Genomic DNA, 23,516 nt, shown 5'->3' with positions numbered 1-23,516 from the left:
CCTGAGTCTCTTCTGATTCTTCAGGAGAGATTTCTGAATTCCTAAGGCTTTTTCTTTTATGGCAGATATCCCTTTCAACATGTATTATTCTTTATTTATGTTAAAGTCCCCAGTAGAGACTGAGTGCCTTGAGAGCACCCTGTCATGATTTATATAGGATAGGATCTCAAACATTTGAAGATAACAAATCCACCTTTCTTTAGTTTCCCCTCTATATTTTTCATCTTGTCTGTATCAACTGTCAAAAGATAAATGGAAATAAGTTTGCAGATTACAGTGTTTTATTCGGAATACCAAAAGTTTTGCTGGAACAAGGAAGCAAAATCACTTCCAAAAATGGAAGCAGCTTGGAGCTTCTAGGGATGGCAAGAAATTTTTAGAGACATAAAAAGGAAGTTAGCTTGAGTCCTATTAATTGGAGGGGGGTTTGTCCATTTTATAGAGGTGGGTTTAAGGCCTTTATTTTGAGGTTTATTTTGTACTAGGTCAAACATAACTAACTAGAGGCTTGATTTGTTTCAAAATATTTCAAGAAGAAACTCAAGAGGGAGTTCAAAGAGGAAGTAGGTCATGGGGTTTTGTTTTGTTTTGTTTTTGGGTTCTGAAGAATCCCCAGGGCTTTCTCTATACAATTTTATTGCAACAAAGGTGTTTTTTATTTTTAAATGCTTATCAAACAATACGTTAAAACTTTACAGTCAACTCAGTCCCAGCCCCTGTGTTCCCGTAACTGTAGCTACCACTTTAAATTGTACCTAATTTCATTTCTGTAGGAGTTACTTATTATCTGTAAAATTATATTTATCCTGCTTTTTCTTGCTTTAAGAATTTTAAACCTTAGCTCTCAGCTTCCTGTTTTGATGAAAAGAATCGGCTCACTTCTTTACCTTCCCTCTCTTCTTTACTCCCAGCTTTGAATACATATGGCATTCTTTCTAGTGCCTATTTTCAAGCATATGGATCTTTAAATAATGAGGATGTTAGATGTTAGTAACCTCTGCCCTTCACTGCACTTTCTTTCACCTTCCTACCTCCCCATTTTTTCCTTTAATAATGCCATCTTCTTTTTTTCTATTTAGAGCTCTTATTCATTTGACATTTAAGTGCCTGCCTTAAACATGTCTTGTTCCTCCCTCTCTTTTCGAATTACTGTAACTTGATTCCATCGTCCAATCCTTTGGTTATGTGTACAGGTCTCATTGAGAAGGTGATATTTGAGTGAAGCCTTGAAAGAGGTAAGGGAGAGAGCCATGGAGAAAGGCATTCCAGGCACAGGAGTCAGCAGTGCAGAGGTTTTCTGGTGGAAGCATGCCTGGGGCGTGGCTGGAGGAGAGCAGGTGAAGGGGTAAGGTGGGCGTGGCGGGGAGGCAGGAAATAAGATCAGAGAGACAAATCATGACGTGCCTTTTAGCCTATTATAAGTCCGTGGGCTCTGAGAGAACTGGGGAGACGAGGAAGGTTTCCTTTCCCATAATATTCTGATTCTGTTTTATGGACGCTATCTTTTCTCTCTGAAGATATTAATTAAAAGGTTTTGGATTTTGTTTCTGTCCTTTGTTTGTTTTATATTTTCTCCCATTCTCAGAAATCATTGATTTTACTGTCTTGGTCTCTTTCTTTCAGGCTTCAGGCTTTCTTTGAAAGTCTGGCAGTCCTTGGTTGTCAATTCATATTTTAGAATGAGGGACTGAAGGAGCCATCCAGGATCTTGGTACTTCCTTGGATAGGGAGTTGGCACTTAGGCGAGGGACAATCCTTCTCAAAATGGAAGGGGACGTGCCCTCATTCTCTGCATCTATGTTCACTTCTTTTAAATGGTGACGCTGATTGTCACTCGGGTCTGAGAATGGGGTCGGAGAATGAGTCAAGGAGGGTCGAAGATTTCTCGCACACACATCTTTAATTAAACCTAATGTTTTCAGACAGTTTCTCTCTTCCTTCTCTAATGGGCTTTCCATAGTGGGTCTAACACCTCACTGGCTTTCCAGCAAACAGATCTCTGGTCTCTGTTTTCCACTGTTTCCATACTCTAGACTCCAGCGTCCTCTCCTCTGCTGCATGAGTTAATGATGGACTCGCTGCTCTCCATTTTCAAGGGAAATCACTCTTCCGTGGATGCTTTCCCTCCATATTGTAGTAAGGGTATTACTTCTTTTATAAATACTCATTTTAATACGCTTGGAGTGAAAACCCATCTGATTTCATTAAAGGCTCTGCTGAAATCAAAGCTTACTCACTGTGTTTTGGGTATTCCTTTTAACTATCTGCCAGTATGCTTATTGAGGGGGGGAAATGTCTGACATTAACGTTTTATTTTATTATCATGCAGACCCCTAATATTCACTTACTTTTCTAAATGTTTATGACTGTTTATTTAAAATGTCAATTCTCGCATATTGCCAAGACTCTGTGGTGTGTTATTATAAGAACTTTTTTCTAAATGTTTTAATCATCAACCCATTTAAAAATGGTAAAATGTATATACAAACAGCTAATTCACAGGATAGGAAATACAAAAACTTCTTAAATATATGGAAGTGAACTCAGCCTTATTCATAAGAAGAAAAAATGCAAATTATAACTATAATGGGATTTATTTTTTTTACCTATCACATTTGCAAAGATCAAAACATTTGTTAGTCTTTTTTTTTAAACCTCAGAAAATTGTATTAACATTAAGTATAAAAAGGTTTACACCTGTGTATGCTATGCTAAGCCATCTGGAGTGAGGCTTCTTAAAGAAGTTGTCCTTTAGGGTGAAGATTTAGGGGTTTTTTTTGGTCACAGCCTTGTGGAGTCCATGCTCCAGGTCTAGGTCAGGGAGAATTATGCCATCTCCTTTCCCGAAAAAGTGGTTCTCAATAATGCTCAACGAAGTCTGGGCAATCTGAAGGTTCTCGTGACGTAAAGCCTCAATTCTCTCCACGACTCGGAGTTCTTCTGGCAGAAGGTAGAACTGGAGGATCTAAGAGATGACATCAAGGATGATGAGAACGATTTTGGCATCTTGGGCAGTGAGCAAATTCACTAGTGGCTCCAAGTGGACAAGCCGAATCAACTGGTCTGCGGTTCCCCCAGTCAGGAAATTAACCACTCTCCAGGCAGCCTCTTTCTGGACTTTAAGCTCTCCGTTTCTGAGCAGAGCCACTGAGGATGGCAGCGTGCCATAAGCAGCCAGCTGGTGGACGTGTGGGGAGGCCCTGCAGCCGCATTGCGCAGGGCCCAGGCCATCTCTTGGATGGAAGTCGGGGGCTGCCCTGGGGGGCTGGGGCAGGATGCTCTGCAAACCTGTGTCGATGGCCACCTGGGCCTAGCAATCTGTTTCCGTGACAGTGTTCCCCATAGTGCAGAAATAAGGGGACAAGACATTGAGTCCTGAGCTTCTCATACGCTGGACCAGCCTGGGCAGGTCAACCGTTTGGCCGGTATGCTCAGTGCAGCCATCGGTGAGGTAGGACAGTGCCCAGCAGGAATCCGAGAGAACCTCGTTGTCATGGTGCTACAGGAGATACGAGAGGATGGGTAGCATTTGCTTTACTGCTTTGGGGCAAGGGTACGGGCTCTTGTTTCGGCACGGGTTGGACAAGGTCCACGTGATGTTTCACAGAAACGTGCTTGGTATGATTGATGAGACCAGGGACAGCAGATGCTAGATGGCGTTGCTCGAGATAATGATGTCTCTGAACTCTGGGCCATCACCTGCTGTATTACCCAGAGCCCACGTTGCCTGGTCACACATAGTTGAGTTGGGGGGGGGGGGGGACAGGAGCTCCACCAAGGGCTGGATGGCTCCTCCTTTCACAGCAGCTCAGGTCTGCTCCAATATCCCCAAAGCCACGTTGGTCATAGCACAGGCTGCCTAGAACTGCAAGCAGGGGGATGTGATGAGTTCAGGAACTCCACCCCCAGGAAATGAGCCCCGCTTCAATAATCCATTTTAGATGGAGGTTCCTTTCGCAGGACAGCATTTTCTTGGCTGCTTTGTGTAGCCTGGAAACATGGTTCTGCAGCCTGGAGACATGGTTCCGAATCTGGGTTGTTCACTCCATTCATTATTTCATCCAGGGTCAGGCTGACCCCTTTGGCAGGCCCCTCAGAAGGTGGGTCAGGGGAACACTCGGAGGTGTTCCTTCTGTTTAAGGCCTGCTCACCCTTGGGCCTTCCGGAGCTTCAGGCTGACTGCCATCCCCTGCTGCCGCCTCACAGATTCATCTTTGCCTTGGTACTTACATTTCCTTAGCCTCTCTTCTGGAGCTTCTGAAGTAGGCATGTTGACTGGAAGAAGTAAAGTCACCTCTCACAGAGCTACCTAATGTTAGTCATTATTAAAATTGTTATTCCATGTGCAAAGTACTTGGCTAGGCCTTCTAAACTAGTAAAAAAAAATTAACACTTTATTAGTGAGGGTATGTCAACAACTCCCTTTATGTTGTGGGTTTAGGTCATAAAACCTCTCCTGAAGACAATTTAGCAATAGTTCCAAAAACATTAAAGTGTACACCTTTTAACCTAGCAGTTCCATGCCTAGGAAATGATACTATCATTTAGTCACTTAATATACAAAGGACATTTGTTGCAATGTTTTTGTATTTGCAAAAACTGAAATTCGCCTAAATGCCCATCAACAAGGAACAAGTTAAATTATATTTCATCCATTACAATGGGACTCTATGCAGTCATTAAAGAGAATGAGGGAACTGTATTGATAGAGAAAGAGCACCCAAGATACAGTAAGTTGAAAACAAAAAGAAAAGATGAGGTATAGAATAGCATGCTATCCTTTTAGCTTAGAAACTACACATACTCATGTTGTGTGCACAGTCTCACTGGAGAAAATTAGGATGTAAGGGATGCATGGGTGGGTCAGTGGTAGAATGCTTGTCTGCCACATAGGAAATCTGGGTCCAATGCCCAGCCCGTGCACCCAAAAAAAAAAAAGCGCATAGAGGATAGATTAGATTAGATAGGTAAATGTTCAAATTTTAAGATATAGATACACTATTTCAGAGTTGTAAATGGATGGCTGTTCTTGAATTTCTAAAAATCTAGATTGGGAGAGTCTGAGTTTATGAAGTCGGAAAGCCTAGGGGGTCTCCCAGCTCTTCTTATCACCATCCTCAAACCTTGCACCTTCTGCACTCCTCAAAAACGCCCTTCAACATCCTTCTTTTGGTTGCTGTGATTTCTCTCTTGATTTGTACCTTGGCTGCTGCCCAGCAGTCCTTGGAATCGTCTTCAGTCCCTGTAGCCCAGCTCTTTGCTTCCCAGTTATTGCAGCTCTTGCCTGCCAGCCGTGGACCAGCTAGTCAGCAGGCCGACCAAAACAAGGGCTGTGGAGCCTCAGGTCTTGGCTTTCCATACGGGCAGCACGCTACCTTTCACAGAGGTAGCCCTGACCCAGCAAATCCCATCGTAGGACTTTATCCTATGGAGATCCTCTCATGAAACATCCCTTTTCTTCACATCACTTCTAAGCCTTCATTGGTCAAAACTGGTGTTCGAAAATGATGATCTAAGTTTTTGTTGTTTTGTTTTTAAATATTTTTATTGAGAAATATCCCCACACGTACAGTCCAACCGTATTATACAATCAGTGGCTCACAATATCATTGCATAGTTGTTTATTCATCACTATGGTCATTTTTAGAAAATTTCCAACACTAGGGAAAAGAAATAAAAAGAAAAAAAAGGACTCATACATCCTATCCCCCTTATCCCTCCCTCTCATTGACCCACAGTATTTCAATCTACCCAGTTTTTTACCCTTTATCTCCTATTATTTATTAATTTTTTGTCCTTTTTTTTTTTGTAACTCATCTGTCCATATCCTGGATAAAAGAAGCAGATGATCAAGGTTGTGTTTTAATGGTAGTGGGTATGAAACTGTCCCCATCCTTCCGCCACAAGGGAGCACAGTGCCATAGCTTTGTATGCCTTAGTTTAGACTCATTTAACTTTATGGTAGACTCAAACAATGGGCCACCACTAGAATTAGAAAGGAGCACACTTCCTGGACCCATCCACAAATGAAGTCTTTGTTTTCATTCACCTGACATGGGGCTTAATCATAGTTTCTGCCCAACAAGCTGCTTATTTACCTGGATCCATAGATGACAACTGCCTGAATACCATACAGTACACGCTGGGCAGGAGGAGCAGAGCTCTGGACTGCGAGATTGGTGTTCCTGGAGGTAGGAGTGTTGAATTCACGTTCAATTCTGCCTCACCGAGACCACCTCCAAAATGCTAACTCTGAAAAACTGTGAAACCCAAATTAAGATTTGACCAGACTAAGGAAGTCTGGGAAGTTACAAATGTTGGTCTGTTGATAGAGATTGTCCAACCTGTTTTGTTTTGTTTTTTAATTATTATTTATCGATTGTGTAATAGTGTGTGGCAGTGTTTTATTGAAACCAGCGCTTCCTGGCTGGTAATAAAAATACTGTGCCCTAATAGCAAAGCCAGGCATGGTTCCAAACATTACTGTGTCACTGCTCTAAAATTCTATGGAAAAGTGTTCTAGGCCCATAACTGTTGGTTCAATTAGATTGAAGATAGAAGAATAACCTGCAAAGGCCAAGTGAAGATAGGATCTCTCTGTGTTCCCAGCAAGTCCTCTATTGCTACTTTGGACTTATTTATACCTGTCGGCTGACGTGACTGTCACAACTTTCAGGCTCTAAGCATCCTCCCGGGAGGGACTATTTGTTCAAAGAGGAGGATATTTTTTTTTTCAGTTGCCTCTCTGAAAGGGCTTTGTCTTCTGGTTGAAAAAAAGTCTGATTTCCTTATTTCATTGATAAAATGAAACCTGTATTATTTTCATTGACAGTAACTTTAAAGTTACAGAGAGGCCTCTGCTATCTGCATTCTATGCAGCAGTTGCAGGCTGAGGAGACTGCACAGGTGTCGGACATATGCGAGAACGATCCTGCCTGTGCTGGCAACTGACCTGCTTGAGCGTACATTGCACTTTATGAAAATAAAGTCTTAAAAGTGAATTGGTCTGTAGATGGATTTCATATCCTCTTTGAAGCACTACATCATTAATCCCACATCAGTCAACGTATATAAATGAGCCATATGAGGAATATCTGAGACAAGGGCTGTGGGGAGAAAAACAAACAAACAAACAGAAGTTCCCTGTCTTTTTTTTTTTTTTAATTTTTATTAATAAAATTGATCAGCATACAATGTGAACATTCTTAACGTACAAACATTCCATGCTTGTTGTGTAATCAGTGGCTCACAATATCATCATCACATAGTTGTATATTCATCACCGTGAACATTTCTCAGAACATTTACATCACTTCAAAAAAAGAAATAAAAAGAAAAAGCTCATACATACCACACCCCTTTCCCCTCCCTCTCATTGACCACTAATATTTCCCTCTATTCAATTTATTTTAACATTTGTTCCCCCTATTATTTATTTATTTTTAATCCATATGTTTTACTCCTCTGTCCATACCATAGATAAAAGAAGTATCAGTACAAGGTTAGAAGTTCCCTCTCTTAAGGAGCCTGGTCTAATAGTTCGATTAGGTGAGCTATTTGGATGAAGAAAGTGAACAGTCCAAAGCAGTGTTTGATGAGGTGCCTAGCGAGCTGTCAACCCTCAGCCCCTAGGAGACTGTGGGCGACAGAAAGCGTCGTGGAGAATGTGCCTCTCAGAGGGAGGGGCAAGCAAGGAACCAGTGCTGAAGAACAAGGGACAGGGGGTAGAGGATATCTAAAAGAGGTTATTTTTACTTGAGCCTACTCATATGTTCCATCAGCAAGATATTGGGGTTTTTTCATTGTTCTTGTTTGGTTTGGTTTTGTAATTTTCTTGTGGTAACATATTTCCCATTTTAGCCCTTAAATGTGAACTTCAGTGGCATTAGTTCCACTCAATGTTGTGCCTCCATGAAGCAATAACTCCCCATTCTCTCCCATCCCCCAGTGGCATCTAGTCTACTTTCTGTCTCTATGGATTTTCTGGAAAGATGTGTTGATGGCATGATACAGACACATGCACCGTGGTCTTTTCAGCAGTAAGTGAGGGCATTGGGACCACACACACTGTTAAGCAAACAGTGCCCTCCCCAAAGGCACCGTCCACAAAGGGGTGAGGCCAGGAGGGGATGAGGCCCAGCCCCAGCCCTGTTGACTTTGCATCTTGGTGCTAAGCTTTTCTGCCCAGAATGAGGGGCACCTTTTCTCTGCCCAGCGTCTGTGAGCAGGGCTAAATCCAAGCAGAGGGGTGCCTTTTCTGAGAAATTGTCACTAGGAGTGATGCCAGACAGCCCTGGGGGTCCTCAGAGAAAGTGAGACTTCACCAAGGGCAGATGCTGTGAGGGTCCTTCACTCAGTCACAGGAAAGAATTCAAGGACGAGTCCGTGTGTACAGCCAAATAGTTTAATAAACTCGATGCCAGAGAGCCCTGGGAATTCTCAGAGAAGTGGAGACCTCGACCAGGGGCTGACGCCATGAAGGCTCTTGACTCAGCTGCAGGAAAGAACTCAAGGATAGTCAGTATGTGCAGCCAAAGATTCCGAAGACAAAGTCAGTGTGTATAGCTCAGAACTTTAGTGCGTGGCTGAAGTACACCTTCGAAGGGAGTGAGTATGGGTGTTCTCCAAAGGAGGAGAGGTGCTCTGAGGTTGGGATTCCTGCATTATGAGGACTTGGAGGGGCCCTTCCCTCTCTGGTTGTGCTAATAAGGCACTGATGAGCTGCCCTTTTCATTGGTTCTTCTCAGATGCTGAACTGAGTGAGGGCTGGGTGTGCGCATACCAAAAGGAGCTTCTTGTTATGGGCTTAGGGCCACTTCCCCTCTCTGCTTCCCCCACCCCACCCAGCTCCTTCCCTGCCTCAGGAGTGCTTCACTTTTTGTACACAGAGGTGCTGTATAGGACAGCTGCAGCTCTGCCTCTAAATTGTAATCTGACACTGAATAAGTCAATATCTGAATAAGTGCGGCTGAGATGGATTATTGACGTTCCATAATGAGTCTCCCTACATAAAGATGGGCCTTAAGTAGATTCCTGCCTGTTGATTTTGAAGATTAAGCATGGGGTGTGTGTGTGTGTGTTTGGGGGGAGGGAGAAAGTAGAAATGCAGTAGAAGGTCTTTCAACAGTTCTTAATTTTTGAGTCCAAAAACTAAAAAACTTGATGCTAAGTTTTAATAGAGTTCTCTTTATTTTAAACCGAACAGTGTTTTCCTAATATTTCAAGGCATTCCATGTTCCTTTTGCCACATAATACAATTCAGTTATGGACTGAGTCCTCTAATGTACTCCAGTGCTTTAAGTACTTACGAGCAGAACTAAAGAAAGCCCAGGCCTCTGTCCTCAGATATTTATCTACTTAGGAAAAGAGAAATGCTAACCATAAAAGGAGAGCATTGACTGTTCATAGGGTTGATTCAGTATTGGATACCTTGTCAGGTATATTTTTGATTTTGACACAGTAAGTCTCCAAGTGTTACCTGGAATTTTCATAGGCTGGGTAAGTGGTAAGCAAGCAACCACAAATGCTTACACTAACGCAACATTTCCCACCTGTGTGGTCATTTTCAGGTGAATTAGGATTAAAATTAATCACTTACAGCAATGCCATTTTAATGTCTTACTTTGTACTCAGCCACCATGGAGTCTTCACATCCGCAGGGGTATATATTTTGTAAGTCTTTTGCTGGGCGGGCTGACACCAAAAGTCTGACCCATGGATAACACACTTTGTCTTCCCTCACCACGTTCCTTCCTTCCTCTGCCTTCCACAGTGGAAATGGCTAAAGGCCTCTGTTGTGAGAGGTCTGCCACTGCCAATTGAGGGAGGGCATCCCAAAGTCACACTCCGCCTCTGTTCATTAGCCGTTCAATGCACACACCCTCTTGCCTCTCTTTCCTTTCTATTCCCTCTTTTATCAACTTCAGCCTCATTGTGATCAAAGCTATTGATCACAACTATATACAATTACTATCCTAGACCTTGTGGTCAATATGAAGATGAGTAAAACTCTCACACCATCCTAGAACTGTCAAGTTGAAGAGCTAATAAGGAGGATGGATGGATGGATGGATGGATGAATGGATGGATGGAAGGAAGGAAGGAAGGAAGGAAGGAAGGAAGGGAGGGAGGGAGGGAGGGAGGGAGGGAGGAAGGGAGGGAGGGAGGGAGGGAGGAAGGAAGGGAGGGAGGAAGGAAGGAAGGAAGGAAGGAATATTGGATGGATGGATGGATGGATGGATGGAGAAACATGGAGATTAAGAGAACTAGTGTAAATCGTGGGTTATAGTTGCTAAGTGTGCCCAAAGATAGAAATGAATTTGAATCCCAGCCCAGACAGAAACTAGCTGCATGACCTTCTGAGAGCCTCAGATCCCTCATCTGCAAAATGGAGGTAATAACGCCTTCCTAGCTTGGGTTACTGTGGATATTAGAGACTGGGTATGTAAACTGCGCAGCACAGTGCGTGGTTAAAACAACAAAGTGGGACTCAGATAACTACCACAAAAGGCGATAAGTGACATAAGAGAAGTACAAACACCGGGCTGTGGGGTTTCCCAGCAGGAAGGCTCACACCTGGCAGGAGGCTGCACGTGAGCGTGCGCTGGATCCTCCCAGCCTCCAGGTGATCCACCGCCCCAGCACACGGCCAGGCAGGGCCCACGGGGTACAGACTGGGTGGCCGGGCACAGAGGAACCCAGCAAGTCCCGGCACAGAGGGATATTTACAGTGAAGCAGGCCTGACCTGCAGCTCCTGCCCTCATAGCCCCAAGAGGGGTCAGAATGGGGACTTGGAAAGGGCACGGCTGTCAGCGTTGACTTAGCCTGTCGGTGAGGGTTGACGGTCATCCCACTCTCCGGAAAGTGTGGTTCCTTTGTCGTTTTTCCTCCCACCCCCAGCCTGGATGTCTAAGGTGAAGCGTTTTTCCTTCTTCTCCAGCTCCGAGGCTGAGAATGGTGTGGAGGAGAAAAGGAAGGCCTGCAGGTCACCAACAGTCCAGTCTCCAACCCTGTCCAGCGAGGCTGAGTCTCCAGACCAGAAAAGAATCATTTGCCTGCGGTGAGTCCCCATGTTAACCCTCTTTGTTCTTTTTCCCTTTTGAAAGAAAACAGGTTGCTGGGAGGACTTGTTGTTTTATGGTGGTTGTTAAGACTAAGAAGCTATTATAGGCAAAAATATATACATACCCCTAAGAAAGAAGAGGGAGTGTTTTCATTGACACCCATGGACTAGAGCTTGAATTCCTCTCACCTCTCCATGGCAGCATCTTTTTGTTTCCTGCCCTGGGCTTCTGCAGGAATGTTGGCCCTTTCTTAAAGCGCTCATTTTGCCCACTCTTAGTCCAAGATTTGCAAAGTGCTGGGAAGGCTGGCCGGTTTGCTCAGGGGGCCTGCCTGGGGTGGAGTGCCTGCTCAGCCTTGGGGCTTGCACCCCTGGTGTCTCCCTTTCCCAGCAGCCGCTAAAGCAGTGGAGAAGCTGTCCCTAGTCTCACAAGGGCTGGTGTTGGAAGGGAAGGTAGATTTAGTTGTAGAAGTGTGTGGGGACATGGGGGAAGGAGTGGATTTTTTTTTTAATTTTTTGTCTTTTATTGACATATATTTTATATTCACATACCATGTCATCATGGAAGGAGTGGTTTTGAGGTGTGTAGCTCTAGTACCCTCACTCTGGGAGGCAACAATTGGGTGCTTTCTTCCACGTAAAAGGAAGAAGTAGAGATTTAAAGTCGCTTTTCAGCCCTTGAGAGAGTGGTTAAACCAATAGTCAGTTAGGGGTAAATGTTGCTCTTTATCTATACTGAGTAGAGAGTGATTGCCCTCCTTCCCCCATTACGAGAGCTGTTAGAGGGGTTACCTTCTGTTTCTTTTGGCCTCTGTTAAGGGATTGATTAAATGACTCCTGTTCTTCTCTGCTTTCCTGGCTATTCAGCCTATACCTTCTCTCCAAATCTGTCCTTCTTTCAGGACCAAGTGTAGGTCTTACCTCTTCCCCCAAGCTTTTCTTTTCTGACTGCAACTCCCAACCATGTCCCCATCTTCTCTGCATGCCTGTCCTGTGGCATTTCGCTCACAGCCATTCCCCCAGAGTAGTTTCCTATCAGAGCATCCTGCCTCACGCACCAAGCCGTTACCTCCACCAAGGCCCAAAGCTTGACGTTTCTTTTGTCTTCCACCACTGTTGACTGGCTACAGCGGGCACTTTAAAAGCGCTGTTGGTTTTACCCCAGCTTCCCTGGACTACGAATGAGGCTTTATGTGCTCATCGCCAGGGCTGGCCTCATGAATGTGTGATCTGTGCAGTAGCCCGGGCCCCTGCGCTTGGTTTAATGCTCAGCTGTCACTGTCTTGAAATTCTGCATAGTTTGAAAATAAGGGGACTTACATTTTTATCTTGCACTGGACCCCCAGTCCTGCTCAGAATCACCTGTGGGAAATGCGACTGGCACGAGAAGAAATCAATACTGTATGCATAAGCACCCACCCCCATCCAGAGGTCAGTGCTATGCAGACAAGCCCCTGTACTGCTTATGCCTATTGAATTATCAAGGTGGAAACAACCTATTTATCACATTTGTTTATCCCCGTGGATTCTCAGAAGTTTTAATCATTTTCTCAACAGTTCCATTAGCATTTATCAACTTGAATCAGTAGAGATGATAAATTCAGATTAGTGAATAATACAAATAATGTGTAATGTGAATTTTTAAAACAAATTTTATTTTCAAGTAGAGTATAAATGTTTACTGATTTTCAAAAAAAAAAACCCTGGAGTTTAAAGGGAATTTGTATCTGTGAATAGGTTAACTAGTCTATAGCTGAATCAAAATTCACTTACCATTCCTGAAAATCAAGGAGGGGTATACAGCGACAGTCTCTGATGGAGGCCGGGGACTGAATTAGCAAGCCTGAGGTCTTTGATCACCTTGACATTTCAGGAGAGGGCCAGATGAGCCCCTGATTAGAAGGAGTTCATGAGAGCTCTGAAGACGGCGAGTAGAGATTTGCAGACCTTTGTTGTAAAGGGGCCACAAACGTCAATTGGACGAAATTAGGCATTTCATACTCATATGCCTTGAACCATCAGGAGGGTGACATAAATGAGTGAAGTGCTAGGATATGGTGGAGAATGTAGAGAATAAAGAGTAAAAGTCCTCTCTAACAGTATCCTAATAAAAAGAAAATTAATAATAAAAAAAAAAATTCACTTACCATGAAATGCTGAGAGGTATTTTGTGATTTTTTAGCTCCACGGAGTTGGGAACTGTTAGGGATTGGAGGGGCCTAGAACATCGCAGGGTTCTTCATTTCACAGCTGGGAAAACCAGAGCCTAAATTCTCCCACACTTCAGTTATTCCTATTCGTCAGCCGTGTCTGTAGACCATCTGAACAACTTCAGATTCTTCTTAATACGTTTTTAAGCTGAGCCTCATTCTGTGGAGTAATGTGAAATCATGGATTTCATATGCCATTACCCCCAGTAAACAATAAAAAACAAGTACATAATTATATAATAAAACTTGTCTGTCTATACACCGCTAAAAGTCATGCATGCATTCCACTCCGAAATGACTGTTTTTCGCTGTAGGGCAGAATTCATACGTCTGAGATAGAGGGTGGGGGCTGGAATCACCTTAGGAGGGAGTCCCGGTGCTCTGACCCTGTCCCTAAGAAACGACTCGCTTCCACACAGGCTCCTCTTTTTTTCCTATTTTCACGTCTACCCTTTCCCCAGTCTGAGACGGGTTGTGTTGTCGTGGTTGTTATGGTATTTTTGTTGTAGTTGATACGTTTTTGGTTTTTTTCTGAGATGTTTTTGTCTCTGTTTTCCTCCTACCCAATTCCAGCTCATCGTGTAGACCCAGCACATTAAACCCACACATTTCTTCTCTTACCTCTCATTAGACATGCTGTCTCTCTGTCTTCTCCTGACTCCCACTGTTTTGCTGCTGAACCATGTACTACCTCTTAAAAATATCTCTGATGAGCGCCCAGACTCCTAAAGGAAGAAGATTCTCTTGGATACCCTGAGGCATTTCACACAACGCCCCGCTCTACTTACACTTGTTAAAAATTAATAAAATTCTGAAACGAAAATATCTTTGATTGAGTTAGAGCTGCAATTTTATTTAATAATTTGCCTCCTGCACTCCTCTTTACACTCATTAAAATAGTTCTAAAATGATAAAGTTACTTTCACAACTCAGTGGTTATTTCTCCCTTCCAAAATTTACCGTTTCTGCAACTTGAGATTACAGCCTGCTGAAATCATTCCCACTTCCTAAATACCTGCTATGTCCTTAGAGTATTAGGAATGATTATTGATGTCTAGAGGAGAAAAACGAATGTCAGGATTTCTCATGAGACGGTGTAGTAATCAAGGTTTACTACAATAAAACTCTAATGAAGTGGCATAAAAAGTTTCATCTTATAGAGTCTCTGGATTTTCTTTTTTCAGGTCAAAATCCAGTTTTGATGGTGCCTCTTTAGTCAGTGATAAGAATGACTGTAAAGCAGAAAGCAAAAATGACTCCAAAACTGAACGGAAAAAGTCTTCGTCTTCCAGCCAGGTAATCTGGGAATGCAGTGTCTCAGGATGACCGAACTATCGGGGCCAGTGGGAAAAAAAGAACCCCCAAGTATGCAGCTTTCTTCTGATCAGAACTAATGAAAACATTGGTTTTTAATTATATAGAAGAACAGATAGGCTGCAGTTCCTTTCATCACTTTATCAATACTGTATTTCACAACTGACCTTTCAGCACACACTGAGTGTTGTGTTAGGCTGTGACCCCTGGCTTCCACAAGTACCCACAGAGCAGGGACTAACACAGAGTCATGTGCTTGTCTAAACATTAGCCAGGACGAGGACAAATATGATATTCTTGCATTAAAATTAAAGATGCAGGCAAGGCCTGAACAGAAAGCCATCTGCCTTGCCTCGGGCAGTCATGACTGTCCTCCAGAAGTAATTCTGGTTCTGTTCTGAAATATGCCCATATAATAATAAGGCTCAGTTCTCTGTCACAGAATGTGATGCATTTAGTGGAACCAGGTATATATATAAATTTTTTTTTTGACACTTCACCCCTAAGTACTTCAACACATGTCTCCTGAGAAGTAGAACAAAAACTGTTGATACCCAACAACCCCTTCCGACATGAAAAAGTTAGAATGGGCATATCCCCAATAACCCCAAAAAAGTTGGTGAAAGATCAAAGGTGATGGTAGAGCTATACAGAGAAGGTCAGGTTTAACAAATGAGTATGAGTGCTGAATCATTAAACTGATATTTCTTTTAGCCTCCAGTACCTTAGAGCAGCTGGAAATAAAAACCTAAAATTATGGAATTGTAACCCATACCAAACTCTGAAATCTGTTCTACAACTAATTGTTGCAAGGAACTTTGATGTTTATTGCTTTTATGGATATAAGTTATTTAAAGAGAAGGAGTATGACAGAGAAGATAAGATTTTACAAATGAGTATGACTGCTGAATCATTGTATTGATATTTCTGTTGTCTCCAGTTCTTGGAGCAGCTAGAAGAAAAAACAAAAAATCGTGGACCTGTCACCCATACCAAACTTTAAAATCTGTTCTATAAGCACTTGTTAAAATATACTTGGAAATTTATTGCTTTTTGTACATATGTTATATTTCACACACACACAAAAAAATAACAACAAAAAACTATTGATACCCTCAAGAAATTTAAACAATAAATGTGCAAAAATATTATTACTAGAAATTCCATATTCAGTTTTCACAGTAGTCCCACTAATGAACATCCTTTTAAAAAGTTTCTTTTCTTATTCAGGATCTAATCAAGAATCATATACCACATATATTTGTGAGGTCTCTTAATTTAGATCAGTCCCCTACCTTTTTTGCCTTTCATTATATTGATATTTTTGAAGAGTCCATAGGCTGGGATTTTTTTTTTCACTCCCTATTTTTTGTTTTTATTTTTTTTCTGTGTTTCAGCAAATTAATCAGTCCACATGCATGGCAATAATATTTAGAGTCTGAAAGCCACAGCTCTGTTTGCATTGCTTCCCAGAAGATAAATGGTGTTCAACAAAATGTGGAAAAAATGGTTATGCCTGTCATCTTTCCCAAATATGCTTTCTTCCTTTTTATCAGATTTAATCAAAGTTTGTACGTGTGTGTTTTCTCTCTTTGAATACAGAAAGAGTAAGTTTTCATGACTCCAGTAATTCACCATAGGCTGGGATGTTTTTAAATTAACTATGCATCCAACGCCCACTATAGCCATTGAAGTCAAAATCTCAGTACAGCCCTCATACAATACTTAGCTTTAATCAAGGTGACTTTGTGGGGGCAGAATGTACTCCTAGGAAGCAGATGAAGTAATTTACTTTATATAAGGCATTTAGCTATAAAATAGCTGATTTGTGGGGAATGTCTCTTGTCTTAAAGACCTGGCCTGTAGCTCTTCTTTATGGCAATTAGTAGGGCCAGTTTCTCCGTGGAGACGTCTCCTAATTTGGATTATGAAGGCCTATTTGTGCCGACCTGTTCGTTCTCCTTATGAGACTTTTTTCATCAAAAGCGTTCTATGGGGCACAGGGGCCCTGTGAAAGGAGGACCCAGAGCCTTCCCTTAATAGCTGTGTGTCCTTTAAGTAACAACCTCCTAATCTGTAGGATGAGGACATCAGGTTCACAGGGTTATTGTGAGGAACAGTATCTGTGAAAGCATTTTACAAACTGTAAATTGCTGCCTACACATGGCTGCTGTCAATTGTAGAAGCAGATGCCTTGAGAATGCAGTATTTCAGACTCATGGGCCCTGCCCTTGAGTTAAGTGGTTAACTCAGCTGGAGAGTTAAGTTGTTGTGTGACATTCCACTTGTCTTGATGGTACTCTACCCCAACACTGGCTAAGGAAAAACATTCGTAAGAATAGTAAGGCTGTAAGTTCTTTAGAACATCATCTCACTTAAGCTGATGGCACCCCTATGAGATAGGTACTATTTTGTCCTGTGGCACAGAAGAGAAACCATCGTCCAGGTCATACACTGAGTGGTAGAACAAGATTTAACCTCAGGTTCATCAGACCACAAAGCTTTCAACCACTATCAGTCTCCTCATCTGACTCGCCTGTGTCACTGGTCCCCTGAGCTGCAACTCCTTCCCTTGTGAGACTCCTTAGAATTTCATCTCATATCTTAGGGACATTCTTGTCCTAATACCTCAACAAAAATTGACTACCAGCTGCATTCTTATTACAGATTTATACTCAACAAGGAGTTACTACCCTGGTTGGGAGATGAAACTTTTGTGCTCTGCTTTCAACTGGTTTCATTGGGCTGTATTGGAGATAAGATGAGAGAGAAGGAATTCATGAAGATAGTATTAAGAGAGGGGAAATGTCTTATTTAATTGAAATTGAAATTGAAAAGTGTGGTGTTTCACACAAAACAGTGAAAGCAGCAATGCCTGTGTTTTCTCATTGCAGTACAAGGCAAATATGCACTTTCACAAGTTGTTTCTCAATGTCCCAACGGAGGAACCACTGAGGCAAAGTAAGTTCTGACCTGTTCTTATTTTTTCATCCATATATTTGAAATGATGCTGATTAGTTTTGGGGGAAAGAGGAGATGTGGTCTGGAGACTTGCCCATTGGAACCCATTCCAAGGGGAATGGGTTCCTGCAAGTCATGGGGTAAAAATAATGCCAGCATCACTCAGCTCTCACCGAGGGCCTTAAAGGGTGAGAGTAGAATGGGAAACTGAATCTCTCCATGGGATATGGGGTAATACAAGACGATTCCAGAATAAGGTCCTTGCCCGCCATAGTCTCTGCTGAGATGAAAGTGACTGGATTCAATGTAACAATCTTGGGGCAAAAATGGTCACTAGAAGTAAACTAAAAGGGAACACGAATCTAAGTTGGCGGATATGTGGAGTACCTGTAATACACAGTGTGATGATCACGCCCAACCACCTTCCCCAGCTCACCAGGTAAGCTCCTCCTCCCTGCCCAGTGGTTTGGAGAGGGTCACCAGGTTCCGTTCTAGCCTCTCTCAGCACACAGAGATTCAGGCAAGATGCTGGACTCCTCTCCTGACCTCCAGGGAGGAAGGTGGGGGCCAAGTGCTCTTCCCCCCGGGAGACCTCGTATTTTCAAAAGAAGTCATCGGCAAAAATTCCAGGGAGGGAGGGGCAGGAGCACTAATTCTAGCATATACCTTCCTACGGAGAGGAAATTTTTGGAAAAAACCATTCTTGATCTCTCATGAGGAATGGTAGACTTGCCTTTCCATGTTGATTTCCATTTGTATCCTAAAGTTTGTACGACTTTGATTTAAACAGCAAACAAACTCTAATCCTAGCCACTGTCCTCCACGAAAGATGACTGTGAAAGAGGTGACAGAATTTTAAAAATATATATGTGTATTATCTATGCGCATCCCTAGAGTTATCAAATATATATTTATTTATTTTATAAAAATAAATATATATATATATATATAATTTTTATTTTGAATGGAAATTCTAAATGATGTTATACCTGTAAATATTTTCCCAGGCTTTACATGTGCTCTTCAGAAAGAAATACTGTACCAAGGAAAGCTCTTTGTATCAGAAAACTGGATTTGTTTTTATTCCAAGGTCTTTGGAAAAGACACTAAGGTGGGTATAATTTTTTTAAAAAAAGAAAGAAAAGAAGGAAGCTAACCCTGCAATTGATTATGTATTGTGAATATTAATAATTTTTGATTCTGTGATATTTATACAAATTTGATCATTATATAAAGTTTCCTTTGTTGTTAAGTTCCAAAGTTTACAAGTTCTAAATGTCTGCAGATGATACTAACTCCTCTTTTTTCCTTAAATGACACTATTTCATTTATTCCCTTATACACATATACATGTTCCTCTTCTACAACCATATTTTAAATGCTTTTTATCCCAAATATTCACAAAGAACACTCAAAATTTTTCCAAGGGAGGGCATATCATAATTTGTTTCAAAGACCTACAACAAAACCAAAGTAAATCTTTGACATAATTATTAATTTTTACATCTTATTTATGCCAGTTAACATCAAAGATGCCTGGGAAAAGGAATGTATATATATAAGCTATTAGTGTACATTCACCAGCATGAAATGAGCAGGAATTGGACATTTAAGGCCTCGCCTGGGGAAGTCACATGCCCACAATCCCTTGTGGGTTCTGATATTACATCTTTTCATTAAGCACACCTTTGGGGAGTGGAGTCCCATGACAGTTTGAGTTATTAGGGTGAGTAGCCTGAAGGAATTGGCAGTCTTCCTGAGGTACTGTGCCTAAAATGAGAACCTTAGGATAATGGTATAAGAAGCAAAAAGATGATTTCACCCCACTGACATTCTTTTCCTTCAAGCTTTGATGTCACATCAGAGTTTTTTCAGGCCACCACAAGAAGGAGTCAGAGAAACTTCTTGGGGTTCTGGGACTTCAGTGAGTTTCCAATCATTCTGATTCATGATTATGAATAAGCAATTTCTATACTGATGAAGCAGCTGGAAAAAGAGTGATAGGTTTTATTTAAACATTCTCGCTAAGAAGCTTAGCCTGTCTATAGGGATACCTAAGAGTTATTTCCACAGAACCTCTTTTGTTGCTCAGTTGTGGCCTCTCTCTCTCTTTTTTCATTCTGTAAATGAAACCATTGCCCTCCTCCTCACTGGATATCCAGGGGTGAAAGTCTCCCTGGAAATTTGGGAGATGACTCCCAGGGATGAGCCTGCGCCTGGCACTGTGGGATCAACAATGCCTTCCTGTCCAAAAGGGGGAAAAGAAGTGTAACAAATAAGGTATCAGTGGCTGAGAGAGTTCAAATGGAGTCGAGAGGGTGCTCCAGAGATCACTCTTTTTTTTTATTTAATTTTTTTTTTAATATAACAATGAACAAACAAAAACATTCTTAACGTATGGTCATTCCATTCTACATATGTAATCAGTAATTCACAATATCCTCACATAGCTGCATATTCATCATCATGATCATTTCTTAGAATATTTACATCAATTCAGAAAAAGAGATAAAAAGACAATAGAAAAAAATTACCCTCCCTTTTATTGATCACTAGCATTTCAATCTACTAAATTTATTTTAACATTTGTTCCCCCTATTATTTTTAATCCATATGTTTTACTCATTTGTCCATAGGTAGATAAAAGGAGCATCAGACACAAGGTTTCCACAATCACAGTCACACTGTGAAAGCTACATCATTATACAATCATCTTCAAGAAACATGGCTACTGGAGCACAGCTCTACATTTTCAGGCAGTTCCCTCCAACCTCTCCACTACACCTTAACTAAAAAGGTGGTGTCTATATTATGTGTAAGAATAACCTCCAGGATAACCTCTCAATTCTGTTTGGAATCTCTCAGCCACTGACACTTTGTTTCGTCTCATTTCTCTCTTCCCCGTTTTGGTTGAGAAGGTTTTCTCAATCCCTTGGTGCTGAGTCCCAGCTCATTCTAGGATTTCTGACCCACGTTGCCAGGAACATCCATACCCCTGGGAGTCATGCTCCACGTAGAGAGGGGGAGGGGGGTGAGTTTGCTTATTGTGTTGGCTGAGAGAGAGGCCACATCTGAGCAACAAAAGAGGTTCTCTGGGGGTGACTCTTAGGCCCAATTTTAAGTAGGCTTAGCTTATCCTTTGCGGGGTTAAGTTTCATATGAACAAACCCCAAGACTGGGGGCTCAGCCTATTGCTTTGGTTGTCCCCACTGCTTGTGAGAATACCAAGAATTCTCCACTTGGGGAAGTTGAATTTTCCCCCATTCTCACCATTCCCTGAAGGGGATTTTGCAAATACTTTTTACTCACTCTTCAAATCACTCAGGGATTTATTAGGGCATCACTCTGGACAAACATACAAAATCTTATGCCCGGGAGGGCCATGGTGGCTCAGCAGACAAGAATGCTCACCTGCCATGCCAGAGGACCCGGGTTCGATTCCCAGTGCCTGCCCATGTGAAAAAAGACAAAAAAATCCTATGCCCTACTCAAGGTTCCATGTACTTACAGTGTTCAATTAAGTTGTCCACATAAGTTGTATTAGGAATTGCACTAGTCAAAATATAAATTTTGTTTCAAATAAACATTTTTTGCTTTAGTCTCACACAGAAGTTAAAATTTTAAAATATTAATTACCATCTATTTTCAGCACCCTGAAGTAATGACATTCCTTTTTTCTTCTTCATGCAAAAACATTTTTAAATTTGTACATTTAGTCACTATCATTACACACTCTAGACATTCCTAGATTATACCATCTCAGTCTTTATCTTCTTTCTTTCTGATTTCATTTGTTCCCCCAGCCCTCCTCCCTCTATCATTCTCACATTCAGCTTCATTCAGTGTTCTAACATAATTGTATTACAGTTAGGTAGTATTGTGCTGTCCATTTCTGAGTTTTTACATTCAGTCCTGTTGCACAATTGGCATCCCTTCAGCTCCTTGGAGGTCACTCTTATGCAGACTTCAATTAGACATTGCTACCTACCATAACTTGCTAAACCCCAACCAAAACCATTCCTGCCAATCCTAAAGAACACCTAGGGCATTCATTATATAAGATTCCACAAAAGTTCCATGCACTAGGATAACTTTCCAGAAACCTACAACCTCCAAATGGGTCCCTGGACTAGACAAGTCCTGAAATGCAGAGGGGCCAGCCCTTCCAGAATATCAGCTAGCTCCATCCCCCTCTCCCATATTACTGACAGTCCCTTCCAACATGAAAAAGTTAGAATGGGCATAGTCCAAATGCCCCTAAAGAGTGGAATAGAAAGATTAAAGGTGATGGTGGAGTTACACAGAGAAGGTAGGGTTTAACGAGTATGATTGCTAAATCATTAAATTGATATTTCTTTTAGTCTTCAGTATCATAGAGCAGCTAGAAGTAAAAATTGTGGAATTGTAACCCTTAAAATCTGTTCTACAACTAAGTGTTGTAATGTGCTTTGAAACTTACTGCTTTTTTGTATATATGTTACTTTTCACACTTACATACACACACACACACACACACAAAGTATCAAAAGGCTTCCTAGATGTTGCTGGTTCTTCTAAACCGATGCAGATGTACTCAGAAATGATGATCATGCAGCTATGTGATGATGTTAAGAATTACTGATTGCATATGTAGAATGGAATGATTTCTAAATGTTGGGTTAATTTCTTTTTTGTTGTTAATTAAAAAAAAAAAAAGGGCTTCCTAGAAGTGTGTGTGTGTATATATATATATATATGCTCCCTAAAGCAACTGGCAATCTTATAGAGACCATTTAACAAATAACAAATATAACAGGAAAATCTTTATTTTGGTGATGTTAGGTAAGCAGGCCAATATACCATTCTTTAAATCGCATAGTTATTTTATAATGTTCCTTTACGATATAGGGTTTTGTTTATATAAATAATCTTAGATTCTTACTTTTATCTGAATCTGTGTAATGCAAAGCAATATTAAACAGCATCCCACCAAATTTTTAGATTTCTGGATTATAAGAACTGGTTTGTGGAAAGGGAAGGGGATGAGTAGTACTGATCTCCAGTGCAATGTGTGATAAAGATAATGCTCAAGAGTTCAGAGAGAGCCAGCACATCTGATCAAAATAGCAAGGGTTGAAAAGCATTAGTAAAGAATTACTCTCTGTTAAGGGATGGGGGAATTCACAAGGGTGGAAAATGCAATTTTATACTAATATGATTTTAGCAAGAGTCTCAAAATCCTACTTCTACCCAAGAATTGACATACAGAAACTAAAGAGTGACCCTGTTGTTTTTAAAGGCACAGACACATTAGGGTTGCTTTTACATGTGCTTTATCTAATCTATAAAGATAGGAGTTTAAAAATTAGCAGTACGTAGGAAGATAAGAACCAGGTATATTTCTTCCCTCTAAGGATGAAAGAAATTTGGGCTTCAGACCTGAGTCCAACATGAACCAATATGAACTGACGGAACCAAAACAAATTGCTCCAGGAAAGGGAATATTTTAGGCATGTTTGAATTTGATCAGGACTCTTTAGTCAGCCTGTTGGCATTGTCAGATGCTAGTAAAATTAGCATGCGTGCCTCACATTCAAACCGAATTCAAACTGAAAATGATTTCTGTCTCATTTCACAAATATTATTTGTAATTATGTACTCAGAAGTGATTGCTTGGAAACTTCTCTGGGTGTTCCATGCCTTAGATTATGACAAATCCATATAGTCCCTTGTCACTCCCTACATGCTTGTGTTGCTGCTCAGAAATAAAAAAATGAGATTCGTTTTTATGTCATCTATCTTGGTATATCCTTAAGTTATATTTTTCCAAAGTTATCCCAATTTGCAACCTCTGAATCACCTCTTTTTTTTTTTTTTTTTTTACATGAGCAGGCACTGGGGATCAAACCCGGGTGTCCCACATGGCAGGCAAGAACTCTGCCTGCTGAGCCACTGTGGCCCTCTGAATCACCTCTTGCCCCACAAAACT

General features: G+C 41.4%; 1 protein-coding gene and 1 pseudogene across 2 annotated transcripts in view; one reads left to right on the top strand and one right to left on the bottom strand.

The window, feature by feature from the left end:
- The window catches only part of GRAMD2B (GRAM domain containing 2B), a 157,479-nt gene that overhangs the window by 117,140 nt on the left and 16,823 nt on the right, over positions 1–23,516 (top strand). For both annotated transcript variants that reach the window (XM_077138778.1, XM_077138779.1), the window contains 4 exons: positions 10,941–11,060; positions 14,458–14,569; positions 17,482–17,548; positions 18,556–18,659. In XM_077138778.1, coding sequence (XP_076994893.1) covers positions 10,941–11,060; positions 14,458–14,569; positions 17,482–17,548; positions 18,556–18,659 — 403 coding nt within the window. The remainder of the gene's footprint in view (positions 1–10,940; positions 11,061–14,457; positions 14,570–17,481; positions 17,549–18,555; positions 18,660–23,516) is intronic.
- On the bottom strand, positions 2,675–4,270 carry LOC143665419 (importin subunit alpha-8 pseudogene; annotated as a pseudogene).

This window comes from Tamandua tetradactyla, chromosome 21 (assembly GCF_023851605.1).
Source record: "Tamandua tetradactyla isolate mTamTet1 chromosome 21, mTamTet1.pri, whole genome shotgun sequence".
Classification (NCBI taxonomy): Eukaryota; Metazoa; Chordata; class Mammalia; order Pilosa; family Myrmecophagidae; genus Tamandua; species Tamandua tetradactyla.
The sequence above is the reverse complement of the archived record's forward strand: the minus strand, read 5'-3'. Positions and strand labels throughout refer to the sequence as shown.